Raw genomic sequence first — 19,327 nt, 5'->3', positions numbered from 1 at the left:
TGGAAACGGCATTCCAACTGGAAAACCAGGCCCCCAGGATGGAAGAGCCCCAGGGCTTGTACCTAGACTCTCCAACACCTAAAAGAATACCCTAATTATCTGTGTAACTGAATAGAATCGTACATTCTATTATGCTTATTGGGGTATGACCACAGGCCTATTGATAATTGTCCACTGTTAACTACCTAGGCTTAAGGCATATGAATCACGGGTTAACTTTGATTGTATCTTTCTTTTCCTTTGTTCAGACTAGTTTCAGGGAATTTGGGGAGGTGGGTTTGGGCACGTACACTTAGGGTATATAAGGTTTTCACAGAAACGGGTTGGGGTCCTTGGCTAAGAGGAGACTCTGCCTTGGGACCGCCGGTGTAATAAACTGCACCCCACTATCTGCATTGTCCTTCTGAGTGAGTTTGTTTCCCGGATCGTGTAGCTACAACAAAACAAATCAACTTATTGGAGATAATAAGCCCCAGAACAATTTTGTTTCCTTTGGTCCCTCTCTTCATGTTAAACGAGAATCACCTTTTGTGTTTACAGGGATCTTCCCCTGGGGAAGTACTTGGTAGTTTGTGTCCAAGTTCTTACAGAAATGGCCCTAAGCAGAGTAGACGGAGGCAGGGATGGCTTTTAGGATCACAACCCTAAAGGCAGGGTAGAAGCAGTCCTCATAGGAGCCCGAGGCTCTTGGTGAATTTTAGGAATACAGTGTGCTGGGAATCTTGGAGCAAGATGTCCCACAGTTGGCAAGCTGCGACATTGAAGTATTTTTCTGTTTGGGAAAAACCGAGCTTTACAAAAGTGAAGTGAGGGGGAAAAGGCACAAATATTGGGAAGCAGTCAGTCCTTCTCAGCACCGCCTTATGCCTTCCCCATGCATCCTTATTAAAGCCTGATGCATGTTTAATTTTAGAAAAGTCTAAATACGTGTATGTTGTCTTTTTCTGTTTTCTACTGGGATAATGTTGTAAGGCTAGAAATGCTAGAAATGCTCTGTACCTAGAATCTGAATTTTACAGCCCTGCTTTTTTAAGTAAACATCAGGTACTTAGCTAATTAAATATAATACTTGTAGGATCTTGTTTATAGGAAAGTGTCAACTTTCAGGATGTTGTGTATAAGTCTTGATAAAATTATGTAGAAAATAACAGAGTACTCATGTTTCATAGGCTGACCTTGCAGTCAACACCACCTGAAAATGGCTCAAAACAAAAAATAATCTAAGGGCTGAAACAAGATAAGATCAAATTGATGTCATGGTAATTATGTGAAGTACCATTCAATCACTGGGTGGAATTTACTGTTGATCCCTGGGCTTAGATGCAGGTGGGAACATGCAGCTTTTATGACTCTGCTGGTATATAAGGCAGGTGAGGACTTTAATAAAAGCAGTTGCTGAGAAATCACAAGACAAAGCTAAAATTCTTCTTCAGATCCACAATCAACTGCCCTGACTACATTCTGCAAAAAATCCAGAGGACGGTAATATGAATGAAATAATTTGTGGGATTTTAGTTGAGGGGTAAAATATTTGAGGACACAAGGGAGCTGGTTGTGCATAAACCCTCGTAAGAAGAGAGACAGGCATTTACGCATTCTCCTTTCAGCACTCATGATTGAATTGGGAGGAAGTCTGCAAAATTGTGGTCTGTGATCACAGGCTAAGATGTTATCTAACTGAAGCCAGAAACCAACTGTCTCCTGCTGTGATGTGTGTCTGTCAGTAACTAAAAATTTTTCTCAAGAAATATTGGATGTCATTTGAAAGGCATCCATTTCAGTGTCTTCCAGGGGTCAGGCAGGGGGAGAGTAGACCTCATGTAAGTTGGTGATACTGTTTTGTCATCGGATTTTAAATGACGCTTAGCTGTATTCAAGCTGGTCAGTGGTAAACCAGCTCACCTGTTCAGCAGAATGACCATAGCTTTGCATATCTTTTCAAATAGATGTTCTTGGGTAGACTTGAATTGTAACACTGAAATCTCTTGAACAACATTGTTTCCTTTTTCCTCTTTCATAGAATGCCAGGAAGATAAGTGTCAGTAGTATTTCCCACTGTTACTGATGGACCTTGCAGTTCAACATCACTTGGCTAATTCAAATTTGTTTGTTCTGCTGAGAGTTTCCATAAATGTTTGCTAAAAGTTATATTTGCATCAGTGCTACTTAGAATGGGAGCTAGTGCTCTCCCCGCCCCACCCCACCCCCCTATTATTTTTGAGAAACAGGATTTGGGCAAATAGAAGAATTATGAGCTGACACTACGTGGGTCTCACAGGAATACAGAAGCTTCATGTCACTTTCATGGGAACTTTGTTTTCCTAAATTCTACTATCCTCTCTCCATCCAAAAAGAAGATATTTTATATTAGAACAGAGGAATATTTTTAAGCTTCTGAAGATGTCTTTTAAATAATTACTTGACTTAACACCAATTCAATTACTCACAATATTGGCCACCCAATATTTTGATTCTAATACTTAGCTATAGTCCTGAGTTATTTTTGTGATAAGAACAATCACCATTTATGAAAAGTTTATGTGTCTTCATTTTAACTTTGACTTTGGCTTAAGTTTCTTTTTCCCCTTTTCTTTCTTTTTTTGCAGTCATAGAGTTGTTGGAATTTTGAGTCATATTTCTCACCATTTCTTGCCGAAGATAGTAGCATGTGAACAGTGTTAGAAAAGCAATTTATTATGTTCCAGAACAAATTCTCAGTTTTATTGTGTATTTCTCAAATTTACATTAAAACTCAAAGTAAGAGCTAGGAGACAAAATAGTAAAATTAGAAGGTAATGTGCATTTTGTTAAAAAATAGATCAAGATATTCTGCTTTTACAAAGAGAAAATGTACAGGAATCAGTTCATATTTCCATTGAGAACAGCATGATCTATAGCACCAAACTTCCATTTTTATAGATTGTAAATCCCAGCGTAGTTTACTGTCAACTTATGATCCTTGCAAATTCTGGTCTTGGTGCGTAACATTATAGCATTGCCCGTTGTTGTTGTTGCTCAGTCGATAAATTGTGTCTGACTCTTTGCAACCTCATGGACTGCAGCACAACAGGCTTCCCTGGCCTTCACTATCTCCTGAAGTAGGCTCAAACTCATGTTCACTGAGGCAGTGAAGCCATCCAACCATCTCATCCTCTGTTGTTGCCCCCTTCTCCTCCTGCCCTCAATCTTTCCCAGCATCAGGGTCTTTTCCAATGAGTTGGCTCTTTGCTTCAGCATTAGTCTTTCCAATGACTATTCAGGGTTGTTTTCCTCTAGGACTGACTGGTTTGATCTCCTTGATGTCCAGGATAACCTCAAGAGTCTTCTCCAGCACGGCAATTTGAAAGCATCATTTCTTTGGCATTCACATTCTATATATGGTCCAGCTCTCTCGTCCGTATGTTACTACCAGAAAGACCATAGCGTTGACTACACTCACTGTAATATTGTACAGAAGAATCCGCTAATTCCTTGATTCCTCAGAGCTAACACTATAGAAAGGCTCCAGTATTCTTTGTTCACTGGGGTCTGCAAGGGAGAGAGGGAGAGAGATTGAGAGTGGGCTGAGGCTGGAGTGGGAGCTGAATCAAGGGCAGTGTTAGGAACTGAATTTGAAAAGACAACAGCGTGATCCATGCTTAAATCAATGCTCTGAAGAGTTTGGATTACCTGTGTGCTTTTAGGCAGGTGAAGGGCACTATCTTAGGATCAGTTCACTTTCCAGATGATATTGGCAAATCCTTTTACTTTTCTGAAATAGGTGCCATAATGCTTTCCCTATAGAACTGTAGAGAGAATGGATATGAAACCTCATGCTTGGGGCTTCCCTGGTGATCCAGGGGTTAAGACTTGATCTTCCAATGCAGGGGTATGAGTTCTGTCCCTGGTCCAGGAGCTAAGATCCCACATGCCTCAAGGCCAAAAAACCAAAAAATGTAAAAGAGAAGCACTATTGTAACAAGTTCAACAAAGATTTTAAAAATGATTTACATAAAAAAAATGTTTTTTAAAAAGCCAATGATTGTCTGCTTTTCTCACTCCCATTAATCATACAGTAGTTCTCATTACTTGATCAGATATAAATTGTCTCTTTATCTGAATGAAATCCCTTTCTTAAGGTTGTTCTGAAGAAGGTGAAGTCAGAAACATATGCAAAATAAAAAACTACACAAGCAAATGATCTTTAAGCTGGCACAACATAATGTTGCTCTAAAGGAAAAGACGTCAGTGTTTTATTTATGTATATGATTGTGCTAGTGGTAAAGAATCCGCCTGCCTATGCAGAAGACATGAGAGACACGGGTTCGATCCCTGGATAGGGAAGATCCCCTGGAGGAGGAAATGGCAACCCACTCCAGTACTGTTGCCTGGAGAATCCCCATTGATAGAAGGGCCTGGTGGGCTACAGTCTGTAGGACTGCCAGAAGTCGGACAGGAATGGAGCAACTTAGCAATTGTAGCATATCACCTGAAAAAACAGTTTAAGAAGTTCATTGTGAAATATAAAGATTTGAAGGCAGTTTAGGAATATGGGATTCAGAGCTTGGAGTTGTAAAGAGACATTCTAAAATCTTAGCTCTGCCAGTGATGAATTTTATAAACTTGCCTGGGTTACTTCACTTATGGAATTTCTTTATCTGCCAAAATGAAATGAATACCTCACAGTGTTACCATCAGCATTAAATATATGTGAGTGTTGAAGGTGCTCAAAAGAATACCTAGCAGACAGACACAAGTACTCAATTAATGGTAGGTTTTCTTTTTAAAGTGGAAATTATTATTATTACTGATTTCAGTATGACAGATACTGTGAACAATGCTAACTCCAAGTTTTTCACACTTTTCTCCCTAATTGGTTAACTGAATGTGTGTTAGATAAATTACACCCCGCAGAGGAAAAGTACCAGAAGAAAGAGGAGAGACAAGACTGGGGTCCCATATCTCAGACCTTGGAGGAGAGGTTTTATTACAAGAGAGGGCAGTTGTTCTGGTTACCTATTACTGTGCATCACAGTACTGAAAAGCTTAGTGGGTAAAACAGAAAGTTACGATTATCTCTCAAGGTTCTGCAGGTGGATTGGGCTCAGTTGGGCAGTTTTTACTTAAATGTCTATTGAGTATGTTACACTACTGTTTCTGTTTTATGTTTTGGCTTCTCGGCTGCGAGGCATGTAGGATCTTAGCTCCCCAACCAGGGACCCACCCCGCAGCTCCTGCCCTGGAAGGCCAAGTCTTAACCACCAGGCCGGCAGGGCAGCCCTCGGGCAGTTCTTACTCTCCGCTTCTCACGCATCTGTGGTCTGACGGTGACTGCGGCCAGAGTCCTCCGAAGGCTTGCCGGGGCGGGTCATCCCGAGGGCTGCTTTACGCGTTACTTCTGGGCCTCTTTCTCTCCTCGTGGCGTCTCACTCTCCAGGGCTGGCCCACGCGGCTCACAGCCTTCTCGGAGCGGGGTGGTCTCCGCGTTGTAGCTCTTCCCACGTGGCAGCGGGCTCCTAAGACACGGGAAGCAGGAACGCCCGGTCCGCGCAGGGCTACCGCCGCGACTGGCGCGGCGCTGGCCTGGGGTAAGGGGCTTCTCTCGGCGTGAGTAGTCACGGAGCCCGCCTAGAGCGGTGGGGTACAAGGACACACACACCACTTTTGGATGTGGAAGTAGCAAGGTCACGCTGCAGAGTGAAGAGACCGAGAGAGATTTTTGTGTCCGTGTCTTGGGAAGTACACTTGCCATAGCGGAGGACACTTAGGGGTGATAAACGAAAAGGGAACTGCTTTTTGCAGTTCTGCTCTGTTTTTATCACAGGAAAATAATGCTTATAAAGCAGGGCGCTGGGAATGAGAAATCTACAATCTCAGGCCCGTATCACAGTTGAGAGACTTTAGGGCAACGTTTGTATGACTTAGTGCTTTTAAATGGAAATCATAGTTGGTATGCCAAATGCATGAAAATAGCTCAAATAAACATTAAAAAGTTTTCACAAATTTTAAAAGTTACAGGGAAGATTCTTATATTGCTACAATAGTGCTCTGTGTAAACCTGTTCTGGCTGCTGGATGTTTTACTTTTCTGTGTGATAAGTTGACACTAGTCAATGTTTTGTTCCTGATAGCATTTATAACTGCAATAACGTTGAATTAAAAAAAAAGAGTAGTTTTAAACAACAAATATTTGAATTTCTCATTTAAAACAGTATTTTTATGGTGCATAGAATTTGTCCTATCTAAATTTCTTGCTGATTTAGTTTGCAGACAAGTTAAAAAATGCTTATGTGCTAGAAAAGCCAGAAGGGTAATGGTAGAGCTAAGATTTTAATTACATAATTATGACAACAGTCTGAAGCGCCTTAATATAACAATTAAAGTAGAACGTGTACATCTTATTTTAAGCCCCTTAAATTTAGTCAGTTAAGAAAAGAAGCTTCTCACATACAGATGGCCAACAAACACATGAAAAGATGCTCAACATTGCTCATTATTAGAGAAATGCCAGTCAGAACTCCAATGAAGTATATATGTATGTACATTACTGTGTGTGGCGTAGATGGCAAGTGGGAATCTTCTGTATGGCACAGGAGCTCAGCTCAGGGCTCTGTGACCACCGAGAGGGGTAGGATGGGGCGGGAGGTGGGCAGGGGTTCCGGACTGAGGGATAAAAGACAAGGAGAGCATAATACGAAAAATAAAGAAAGGGAGCTTCTCAAAATATGACTGTTACAAGAGTGATCATAAAGGAATTGAAATTTTTATAATTCTATGAGCATTTCAATTCCCTTCTAAATACTGCCTGCTCTTTTCCTTTTTTAAAAAAATATTTAAAGGCCATCTTTTGTTCTCCTTGTTTTTACGGGAACCCCTGGTTTTTTTGTTTGCTTTGGTTTGATTTTGTTTACAAAGTATAGTTGTATACGGGGTACTTTATGTGTCTCTTGTCTCTGAGACCGCCCCTTTTTGTTCGCTCTTTCTCTTCATTTCATGTGGAAAGTAAGTGGAGTCCCTTTTAGGATTTTGCGAAGCCATAAAGCACTGTTAAGTAATTGATAAACAGAAATCCCATCCCAGACACCGCTGCAGAGCTCTATGACTTCACCGACTTTCCTCTGGATACTGGAGCAATTTGTGACCACAGTATTTGCAGCCTCTGTGGTTAGACTGGGGAAATGATGAGGACTGCTAAATAGAAGCTCCAGAACAAGTGTCAAAATGGTAAAATATCTGTTTACTACTGTGATGGCTTTTGTCCCCATGAAGCATGTGTTCTGTGTTCTCATTAGCTTTTCACCTCTCCGTTTTCCTGTCCCCAGCTTATCAAATGTTTCAACATCTGCAAATTCGCCACTCTAATGCACAGTTACTCAGCTTTGTGTCTGGGTCAGGGAGCAGGACGCTTACCCATATTTGTGTCACTCATACTTGGCCCAGTGCCTGGTATGTAGCAGGTACTTACTCAGTCTTTAAATCTTTCAAAGGCTCAACTTGGACCTTAAATCTTGCGTTTCATAATGTTGAACTGTCAAATCATCCAAAGCTCAGATTTTCATATATTAGGGAAAATATTAATTATCTGTATCAAAGAATGGATGAGGGGATTTGAGACAGATCTTGGGAGTATTAACCAGTGTCTCCTCATTCCATCCCCCCGACCTCTCAGCCATCCTTTGACCATTAGTGAATGCACTGCTGGGTTTCAAGGTCACTTTGGGGCCTAGGAGCAATTTCAATGTCTACTTGGAAGAACTGAGAACTTGGAGGATTATTGAGGTTTGGGGCTGCAGCGTGGAATTGCAAAATACACACACAGCTGGACCTGGGATTCAAAATCTGTTATAAGACCAGGGTAAAAAAGCACTCATTGAAACTAGAGCACATGAAGAAAGAAAATGAGAAGTCAAGGCTACTCAGGCTGAGCTTCCTGAGCCCTGAAGAAGCCGTCCAGCAAGAGACAGTGGTGGTCAGTTGATAGGAGGTCGAGGTGAGCCTGTTCGGGGATCCACTCCCTGGGAGTTGGTGGGATAAAGGATGGAGGATGCTGAACATTCCACTTACCCCTGCGACTGTCCACCTTCAGATCTTTCATCAAAGCCGAACTATTGCTATCCGCTGTTCCAGACACAGGTGGTGCTAGCGGTAAAGAACCCCCCTGCCAATGCAGGAGATGTGAAAAAAGCAGGTTTGATCCTTGGGTCAGGAAGACTCCCCTGGAGGAGGGCATGACAGGCCACTCCAATATTCTTGCCTGGAGAATCCCATGGACAGAGGAGCCTGGTGGGCTACAGTCCATAGAGTCACAAAGGGTCAGACATGACTGAAATGACCACACGGGCATGCACGTACCAGGCAAGATGTTGAAACTTACAGACCTCTCTTCAGTTTAACAAACATGTCGTGAATCCCTGTCTCGTGCCAGGCAGTGTGCTGGGGATTAAAGGCTTTTCTTTCAAGGGTCCCTTTCATTAGCGATCCTTCACGGAAGGCAGCCTATTTTCTTCTTCTTGGTTGTCAGCTGGGCTAGATGGGACTAATGAGGTGAAACCTTAGGTTAACCCTCTAGAAATCAGTTAGATTTAATCTGTTTTGTTAACACAGAATTATGCTTTTACTCCTAACTAGTCATCTCAAAAGTGTGCTATGAATCAGTTGCACCTCCCAGTATGAAGAGTATGGATGAGTCACCCCATCTATTACCACCTTCATAAAAATTGAAAACCTCACTCTCTGGCTGTGGGGGGTAGAAATGACAGCATCTTTGCAGATAAATAAAAGGCAGGATGTCATGTTGTACCAAAGACTTGTCATCTTGGAACAATCTTTTATATATGTTATGTACATATATATGTGTTCATGTACATACATGCATGTACAAACAAATATACACACATCCACACACATTACATATGTAAATATACACATGTAATATTTATGTATCTATGTACATTTAATTTGCCTTGAAGCCTTTTAATAATAGGATAGATAGACTAGGACAATAGATTTCTCAATCCTGGCACCTTAATTTATAAACACTTTTTTTTTTTCTGATAAAAATAGAGTGGAGGAGCTGCAAAAAGAAGCCTTTTCATTGTTTATTGTCCCTAAGTTTTCACTGCTACGGCAGGTGAACTTTTCAAAAACGGCCACAAAAATGCATGCGGGCGTGCTAAGTCACTTCAGAGATTAGTATATCTGATTTAGATCAAGCATGTTTTGCAAAATCGCATAAATCCCAGCTGAACATAATTATTGTTCCTGCCCTGGATCTTAATGTTTTTTTAATATATCGTTTCTTAAAATGACTCCTGCCTGCAGCATGTTTAACACTTACACATTCATATATTAGCCAGCTACAAATTTTATAGCCCAGTGAGACTACATTGTCTCTAATGAATTTATTATCTGAAAATATTTTATTTAACTAAACGTTTATTCTAAGTTGTCATTCAAGAGTTATCTTGCTCCTCAGGATGAATGACAGCTCTACACAAGAAAGCCTTGATTGATTTTATCACTGATCTAAAGTCCCAGTGGGGCTTCCCGGTTGGCGCTAGTGGTAAAGAACCTGCCTGCCAAAGGAGGAGACATAAGAGACATGGGTTTGATCCCCGGGTCGGGAAGATCCTCTGGAGGAAGGCATGGCCACCCACTCCAGTATTCTTGTCTGGAGAATCCCATGGACAGAGGAGCCTGGCGGGCTACAGTCCATGGGCTCACAAAATATTGAACAGGACTGAAGCGACTTAGCATGCATGCACACAGTCATGGTACAATAAGACTGCATCTACTCTAGGCCTGTGCTAGAAAGGGGGTGGGTTGGGGTCACAGTTTTTACCCTTAAGAAGCTTTACATGGATGGAAAGACAAACGTACGTAACTGGCTAGTATTCAGGACAGACTGAGGAACTTTATCTAAAAATCATAAGCAAAAGTATAGGTAAATGCAGTGGAGAGTTATTTATTCTGCCTTTGAGGTAGGATGAAACCTTCATCATGAACCTGGTGGCCGGCAGCTCCTTAAACTAAGTCTGAGGTGGATGGGCTAAGAAACGGGAGAAAGGCCTTACAGGTCAAGTTGAGCACACACACGTTTCCTTGGCCTCATGTTATTTTGATGGGGCAGGAGGGGAGGGCATGTTGAGTGGATGTTGAGATGGACTGTGGCATTGGACGTCTAGAGTCTGATGCCTGCAGTGTCCTCACTCAGAATATGGAGAGGCTGAGATTAGTATATCTGATTTAGATCAAGCATTTTTTGCAAAATCGCATAAATCCCAGCTGAACATAATTATTGTTCCTGCCCTGGATCTTAATGTTTTTCTTCCAAATTCCCAAACAGAAAGACCTCAGGGTGATTAGACTGATGAAAATGTTTGTTAAAATGTTTTCAGAAACACCTAGAATTTGAGAGTTAATCCCTTTTTGCTTGGTTAATCTCATCTCTTTTTAAAATGAAGACAAAGCCATTTCTGTTATTAAAAGCTGAAGCTATGGTGACTTGGTTCTGCTTTTTAAATCTTCTCCTCAGCATAAAGCAAAGCCTAAAATGTGCAGCAGCACTATGCTCTCGCTTTCTGCCATCTTGTTATAAGCGCTTCTCTCTGAATTAATTCTGATATAATTGTTCGCTGCATAATGCTGAATTTTCATAATATATGAGCTGCAATATCAAAGCATGAAAATGATACTAGTTTAAAAAGGAAACCCATTGCAATTCTGATATTTTCCCTGTGACTTTGTATATCACTTAAGAAGTTGTTCTCAAACTTTTGAATCTTAGAAACAGTTTAAGATCTTAAAAATTATTGAAGAGCTCAAAGAATTTTTTAATGAACTTATATTTATTAATAGTTTTTGATTTAGAGATTATGTTATGAGTTTTAGAATATTCATTCAATTAAAAACAACTTAAAAAACATGTTAGCATAGATAAAATATATTTATTAAAAAATGACAATTTCCAAAACAAAAAAGTCAGTGGGAAGAATGGAATTGTTTTACCTTTAAGCAAAAATTTAAACAGCACTGAGCTAATAGAATACAGCTACATTCTCACCTGCTTCTTTATGCTCTCTGTTACAGTATTGTGTATTATATGGCCTCTAGAATATTTCACTGAACACTCATGAGGGGTAAGGGTGAAAAACCGAAACAACATCTTGGTACTGTGAAAATAATTTTGACCTCCCAGACCCACTGAAAGTCTTTAGGATCCTCAGATCACTTGTTGAGAGCCACTGACTTAGGACAATATTTATTCAGTGTTAATCATGGATGAAGAGAAATAAAACCCCTAAATACTAGGCGTAAGTATATAGATTAGGTAGAAATAATGACATACATATGTTTTAGCCTTACCAATGTGTACATAGTCTGCTTTCTGTTTTATAAACTGTTAGTTCTGCTGTCTGACAAATTATTCTTATAAGATGTATGGGTTTATATAAACATCTGGCAAAAACATGGTCTTATTATGTCAATCCACATGAAAAATAGCCACAAGTTTTGAATCATGTGAAATTTTAAGACTCATTCTGAAATGTCTTTTTTTTTTTTAAAAGAAACTTTTGGTTTTGATAAATTATAGATTTAGAGGAAGTTGCAGAAAAATAGATGGGGAAGTCCTGAGTGCTCTTAGCTAGCTCCCCAGGAGCCCTTCCCAGGTGGCTCAGTGGGTGAAGAACCTGCCTTTCCATGCAGGAGACACAGGAGAGAGGGTCTGAGCCCTGGGTTAGGGAGATCCCCTGGAGGAGGAAATGGCAACCCACTCCAGTATTCTTGCCTGACAAATCCCACGAGCAGAGGCGCCTGGCAGGTCCATGGGGTCTCAAAGGGTCAGACACAATTGAACCAGTGAGCACACACACCACAAACCCCGCGACAGTACCTTCCGTAACGACAGGACAAAGGGGCAGCCAGGAAACTGACGCTGGTGCAGCCCGCAGTTGATCTGGATTTCATCAGTGCTGTGTGTGTTTCTCTGCAGGTTCACCCCGAGTGTATTTTAGTGTATTCCTGTCACAATCAAGATGAAGAGCTCTTCCGTCGCCACAGGCTCCCTCATGCCATCTCTGTATGGCCACACTTATCTACTCCCATCAACTCCCTCTCCAATACTAACTCCTCAAAACTGTTCATCTATTCTCCACCTCTATGCTTTTATTATTTCAAAAGTGTTATATAAATGGAATCATGCAGTATGCAGCCTTCACTCGGCATGATACCCTTGAAATCCATCCAAGTTGCATGTCTATCAATAATGTGTTCCTTTTTGCTGCCACACCACGTTCTCTGGTAACCAACCATTCCTCTCCATCCACCGGAGGGCATCTGGATCATTTGAGTTTGGGGCTGTTATAAGTAAAGCTGCTCTGAACTTCTGTGTACAAATTTTACCTGAACATAGTATGCATTTCTCTGAGACAAATGCCCAAGTGTAACTGTTGGGCTAACATGGTAAGTACATGTATGGTTTTATGAGAAACTTCCAAACTATTTTCCACAGAGGTTGTACCATTTTATATTTCCAACCAGCAAAGTTTGAATTATCCTGTTTCTTTGCATCCACTTGATGTTATTTTTATTTTATCTGTTAGGTATGTAATATCTCATTGTGGTTTTAATTCCCATGTCCCTAATGGTTGATGTAGAATATTTTAAATGTGCTAATTTGCCTTCTATATGGGCTTCTCTAGTAGCTCAGCTGGTAAAGAATCTGCCTGCAATGCAGGAGACTGTTTCAATTCCTGAGTTGGGAAGGGATAGGCTGCCCACTCCAGTATTCTCGGGATTCCCTTGGGGCTCAGCTGGTAAAGAATCTGCCAGCAATGTGGGAGACCTGGGTTTGATCCCTGGGTTCTATATATCTTTTCCAGGGCAATGCCCATTTTCCAATTGGATTTTTTTTTCTACTGACTTTTGAGAGTTCTTTATATATTCCAAATGCTAGTCCTTTGTTAGATAAGCAGCTTGCAAATGTTTTCTCCAAGTGTGTATCCTGTAGTTTCGTCCTCTTTGAGAATTAACTCATAATTTAGATGAGGTCCAATATATCAATTTTCTTTTTATAAGTTTTTTTTTGTCTACTCTAAAAACTCTTCACCTAGACCCTGACCCCCCAATTTTTTTCCTAATAATTTTATGATTTCACATTTTACAGTTAAATGGGTGGTCCATTTTGAATTAGTTTTCTTTTTTTAACTTTTTGAAAACAATTATTTTTAATTGGAGGATAATTGCTTTACAATGTTGTGTTGGTTTCTGCTGCCCAAGAACATGAATCAGCTACAAGAACACACGTATTCCTTCCCTCTTGAGCCTTCCTCCCCCCACCCCAGGGAATTAATGGTCATCTAAGGTGTGAGATTTACATTGAGGTGTTTTGTTTATATGTCCTGCTTTTGCATTTGTTTTGCCTATGGATGTCCAATTGTTTTAGCAGCCATTGTTGGAAAAGTCGAACTCCTCTGTTAAATTGTTCTGACATCTTTGTCAAAAGCCACCTGGGCATATTTGTGTAGAGTCTGTGTTTCGGTTCTCTGTTCTGTCCCATTGGTCCAGGTATCTGTCCTCCTGCTAATATCATGCTATTCTGATTACTGCAGTTGCGTTATAACATCGTAAGACTCAACGCTTAACCAGGAAGTCTGTCTCCTCCCTCTGTGTTTCTGAAATTGCTTCACCTGTCCCAGATCCTTCGCCATTCAGTAATCATTAACTTCTCTGTGTGTACAAAAGCTGTGCTAGGATTTTGATGGACATTTCACTAAGCGTAGAGATCAGTTTGAAGAGAACTGACATCTTTACTATGTCGAGTCTTCCAATCCATGAACATGATTTGTCTCTCCATTTATTTAGGTCTTCTTTGATTTACTTCATCGATACTTTGTAATTTTCAGCGTACAAGTCTTGTTCATATTTCATTAGATTTATACTTAAGTATTTTATTTTCTTTGGAGTGAGTATAAATAGTATTTGTGTTTTAATTCATTTCCACATTATTGTTTTTAGTATATAGGCATGTAGTTGATTTTTGTATGTTGTTCTTGTCATTCAATCTTGCTTCCTGAACTCACTAATTAATTCCAGGACCTTTTTTGTAGGTTCCTTGTTTTGTTTTTTTAAATGCAGATGATCATATCATCTCTAAATAGGGACAGTTTTACTTCTTCCTTTTAAATTTGTGGTTATGAGCTGGCTAGAATGTCTAGTACTATATTGAATAAGAGTGATGAGGATGGGCACCCTCACTGTGTTTCTGAGCTTCAGAGGAAAGCATTAGGTTTTTCACTTTAAGTATGATATGATCTGTAGGTTACCTGTAGGTTTTTATAAATGCTCTTTATCCAGTCTTTATCAAGTTGAGAAAACTGTTTTGGTTCTTGTTTGCTGAGAGTCTTTGTTGTGAAAGAGTACTGGAGTTTGTCAAAAGCTTTCCTGTGTCAATTGCTATAATCATATGGTCCTTTTCTTTATTCTTTTGATATGGTGGATTACAATTGAGTGATTTTCAAATATTGAACCAGTCTTGACTATTGCGAATTATTTCCAGTTGGTTGTGTTGAATAATTTTTCTTATACATTACTGTATTCAATTTGCTATTATTTTGTTTAGGATTTTCCCATCTAAATATGAGATAAAAAAATAAATTTCATGAGATGTACCAATCTCTTGTTTTCTTTCTTTGTTCTGTATATTTCTGGCTTTTGTGTCAGGGTAATCCTGGCCTCATAAATTGAGTTGGGAACTGTTCCCTCTTCCATTTTATAAAAGTGATTCTGTAAAATTGGTGTTAATTCTTTAAGTGTTCTGAATTGTATTTTCACAGGTAATTGATTCTCTGTCTCTTATCTTTCATGGTTTGAACATAAACTCTTTAAATAAACAAGGATAAAAATCTGCCCCTTTTATCTTACACAAGATTTTTCTAAAACATGTAGAGATAAAACCCAATTCTTTTTTTTTAATTTTTAAATATTTTATTGAAACATAGTTGATTTACAATATTGTATTAACTCCTGCTCTATATCAAAGTGACTCAGTTATACCTACATGTACATTCTTTTCTATATTTGTTCCTATTTTAATTTTATTTATTTTTTCATTTATTTTTTTTAGTTGGAGGCTAATTACTTTACAATATTGTAGTGGCTTTGTCATACATTGACATGAATCAGCCATGGATTTACATGTATTCCCCATCCCGCTCCCCGCTCCCACCTCCCTCTCCACCCGATTCCTCTGGGTCTTCCCAGTGCACCAGGCCCGAGCACTTGTCTCATGCATCCAACCTGGGCTGGTGATCTGTTTCACCCTTGATAGATATTGTTTCAATGCTGTTCTCTTGAACATCCCACCTCGCCTTCTCCCACAGAGTCCAAAAGTCTGTTCTGTAATCTCTGTGTCTCTTTTTCTGTTTTGCATATAGGGTTATCATTACCATCTTTCTAAATTCCATATATATGCGTTAGTATACTGTATTGGTCTTTATCTTTCTGGCTTACTTCACTCTGTATAATGGGCTCCAGTTTCATCCATCTCATTAGGACTGATTCAAATGAATTCTTTTTGGGCTGAAGTATATTCCATGGTGTATATGTACCACAGCTTCCTTATCCATTCATCTGCTGATGGGCATCTAGGTTGCTTCCATGTCCTGGCTATTATAAACAGTGCTGCGATGAACATTGGGGTGCACGTGTCTCTTTCAGATCTGGTTTCCTCGGTGTGTATGCCCAGAAGTGGGATTGCTGGGTCATATGGCAGTTCTATTTCCAGAAGATTTCTTAAAAAACCCAATTCTTAAATGCAGTTAATATCTGGATGTGATTAATCATTCAGCTGACCTTACTTAACATGATCTCATGCATTCAGAATGCTCAGGTAAAGCTGTGCTACAGGTATAAATAAGTTAGGAAGTGCATTTAGGAAAGCTTTGATTAATCTACCTGCTGTCTATTCTTGCCACATTGTTGGATTAGCATTTACTTTGCAATTCATAACTAACTTTACAACTCAGCCTACCCCCAGTGAATAAAAAACGAGAGAGGCATTGTCATTTCCTTCTGTTCTCCAACGTGGAACTGGGAAGGATGGGCTCAGATACTGTTTATTTTATAAATCATAGTTAAGCTTGTCTATTTATTCATCCATCTATCCATCTTATAGATATCCTTAGATATTATCTATTGAAGTTTCATATTTTATAAATAAGGTAATTAAAGATTCCTAACAGGATGTTAAGATTTTGGAAACAGAATTTCTTTTTGTTATCATTATGCCTGGTTATACTGGTTGATATAAGAAATGAGAAGAGTCAATTTTCTACCCCTTTCCTAAAGAGAAATTGCTTTTTTATATGTGGTTTTCAAGTGTATCGGGAGCTGTAGGCCAAGGAGTCAAGACATTGATGACTTAGTTGCAGCAATGTTAAAACTACTGGGTGTGGTTACGCCTGTTAAGTCAATTTTATAGTAACTTTTTTCTCCTATGTCTGTTTTGCAGAAGAGCCATGGATTACTGCAGAAAATATGCAGCTGTCATTCTGGCCGTATTGTCTCTGTTTCTGCAGATTCTCCATTCCTTTCCTGATGGAGAGTTTATGATGCAGGGTGTGTGACCAAACTTGAGTTTGCAGTAACAGGAAAGCACACATTTCTAGACGCACATCAGTAACTCCATTAATTACATTTGTACCTCCTTTCAAATGTGATAAATCTTTGCCATTGGGTGTGTATCGAGGCACTTTTAGATTGTGAACATTAAATGAGTTTCCAAAAATGTACAGTGAAAATGTTATGTTACATGTCCATTTAAATAGCAGCTTGCACATTTCCATCTGAAATAGATTCCTGATTATTCTTTATCTGAGTTTTGCAAGCAAAAACTGCTCCTTATTCAGTTTAGCTTGTTGGTTTTTTTTTTTGCATTTCTCCCAGAAGATTTGGGATTTTTTTAACATTGCCTTTGTAGATGAATTTTCATATCAGTTAACAAGTTAGAAAACAAAATCACTTTATGCAGTAAATTTTTTGCTCTATTTTCTGAAAAATCTCGTATAGTAGCTGATACCACCCCATCTGCTATGAAACTATGAGCTACTATTTGTGATGGTTTTTCTCCAGACAAGTGGTAATATTTTAACCTCTGTTCCCAAGTGCAGATGCCAGATCTAGTAGCAGGCTGTCCCACTCACCAAGCTTTCTTGATTCTGACAAGTGTTCCTCTGTCAATATTTGGAGTTTCTATGGGAGAAAGAAATAGTAGATTCTAAAGTGCAAACTATTTTGCCTCTGGGCAAAACTCTTCTTTTGGATGAGCGTGGTGTTTTCATCTGTCTAGTCTTGCCTTCCCTACAGACATTCTATCAGCACTGGAAGTGCGAAGTCATTCCTAAAGAATCTTCTACCACTGAGATGTCCATGCCCAGCTGCAAAATTATTTTCCTGTGAAAATAACTGTAGTCAGGACAAACAGATATTGTGTATGAAGGTGAACATACAACCAAAAAGTATTTATTTATTTTAATTTCCAATAGAAGAAAAGAATATTTGTTGTCTTGTAATAAGGAATAATTCATAGTTTTTTAAAATTCTTTTTGGATTATTTCCCTCTTAGCCTTTTTCTTTCTTTCTCTTTTTTTTCTTTCTCTCTCTCTCTCTTAAACTTTTGTTTTTTGGTGCTAGGTTGTCCTGAATGCAAGCTAAAGGAAAACAAATACTTCTCCAAGCCAGACGCTCCAATCTATCAGTGCATGGGCTGCTGCTTCTCCAGGGCATACCCCACTCCAGCGAGGTCTAAGAAGACAATGTTGGTCCCCAAGAACATCACCTCGGAAGCCACATGCTGTGTGGCCAAAGCGTTTACCAAGGTGAGGACTTAAAGGGCCTCAGAAACTTTCTAACAGTTCAACCAGAGAAATGTCCTCACAGCACATCCATGGGCTTCACGCCGGAGGTAGCTGATGACCAGTCCTTCAATGGGCATTTGTAGAGCGAAGGGCTGAGCTTGTCCACTTGAATCAAGATAGTCAGCAGCCTTCTGGACACAGGCTGGATCTATCCAGAATGAAGAAAGTGGACAGAAGTGATAGGGGCAGGTTGGGAGAGAACATAGAATACTTACACAGTGCACATTGAAACTTTCAGAATGAAAATATCAGCTGAAAAGGAGACTATGCAAATATAGCAAGCATCTCTTTTTTAAAGGACTTATTTGTTTGTGTGGCTGCACAGGGTCTTGGCTGCAGCACTCAGTCTGTGGGAACTTTAGTTGTGGCGGCGGGATCTAGTTCTCTGACAGGGCTGGGAACCTGGGCCCCCTGCCAGGCACTGGGCCAGCACAGAAGTCCCACGTAGCAATCATCTACTCAGTTCAGCTGGCCAGAGACAAGTTCACCGAACAGTTTTCAATTTTGCTAGCCTGCCTGTCTATCCGCCCGCATCTATCTATCATCTATCTTTTTTCCCTCCCCTTTAGGCCACAGTGATGGGAAACGTCAGAGTGGAGAACCACACGGACTGCCACTGCAGTACTTGTTATTATCACAAATCTTAGAGGGTTTGCAATGGGCCGTGTTGGTGATGGCTGATTTGCCCAAAAGGAAAGCTAATTTGTCCAGTGTCTACGGCTTTGTGAGATAAAACCCTCCTTTTCCTTGCCATACCGCTTTTAACCTGCTTTGAGAATGTACTGCAGCTTCATTGCTTTTCTCCTTACCCTACAATATAATCAGCAGCCTTGATCTTTTCATTTGGAATGAAATATGGCATTTAGCATGACCATAAAAAGCTGGTTCCACTGGAAATAAAGTCTTTTAAATCATCACTCTGTCGCTGAATTCTAATTTTTTCTGAAAAGTCTCAAGCCAGTTACTTTTGATAGGATTAATGGAAGGGAGTAAGCTGGTGGGTGAGCTGGGTTCCCATGTAGTCAATGGCCTAATACTGGAGAATCTTATTCTAACCAAGCCTTCCAGAGCAAGCTGTGAGCCCCTCAGACAGTGGGCTACTCATGAGACAATCCATTGGGGTGAAGGAAGAAAACATAACTTCTATTTCTATTCATTTGCACATTGTCTTTAGATGTGCAAATAGAGTTTTGTAGTAGTGTGAGTTTTATAGAAGTTTTATAGAAGTACAGATACATTAAAAAATAGAACTGATAACAGATAAGGCTTTAAAAAAACTTCATTCATCACCAATTTGTCAAGATTCCATTTCAAAGTGAAAAACCAATTTCTAAGAGGTTGGTAAATACACCAGATGGCAGGGTGAAAAATTAAAGTGTGTGCATGTACCTTTAAAGAATCACTGAAACACACACACATTACTTAACTTGTTCA

The 19,327-nt window shown here is 39.7% G+C and overlaps 1 protein-coding gene across 2 annotated transcripts in view; it reads left to right on the top strand.

Annotated features, from left to right (window-relative positions):
- Positions 1-18,809, top strand: part of CGA (glycoprotein hormones, alpha polypeptide) — a 69,704-nt gene extending 50,895 nt beyond the window's left edge. The window contains exons 1-4 of one of the 2 annotated variants that reach the window (XM_043438923.1): positions 1,412-1,482; positions 16,489-16,595; positions 17,670-17,854; positions 18,463-18,809. In XM_043438923.1, coding sequence (XP_043294858.1) covers positions 16,496-16,595; positions 17,670-17,854; positions 18,463-18,540 — 363 coding nt within the window. In that variant the 5' untranslated portion in view covers positions 1,412-1,482; positions 16,489-16,495 and the 3' untranslated portion in view covers positions 18,541-18,809. Of the gene's footprint in view, positions 1-1,411; positions 1,483-16,488; positions 16,596-17,669; positions 17,855-18,462 lie in introns of those variants that run through there. The other variant, XM_043438922.1, reaches the window with a different exon arrangement.
- The last annotated feature ends 518 nt before the right edge of the window (positions 18,810-19,327 follow it).

The sequence above is a fragment of the Cervus canadensis genome, chromosome 20 (genome assembly GCF_019320065.1).
Source record: "Cervus canadensis isolate Bull #8, Minnesota chromosome 20, ASM1932006v1, whole genome shotgun sequence".
In the NCBI taxonomy this organism is placed as follows: Eukaryota; Metazoa; Chordata; class Mammalia; order Artiodactyla; family Cervidae; genus Cervus; species Cervus canadensis.
Note: the sequence above shows the minus strand (reverse complement) of the source record. Positions and strands in the feature narration are given on the sequence as shown.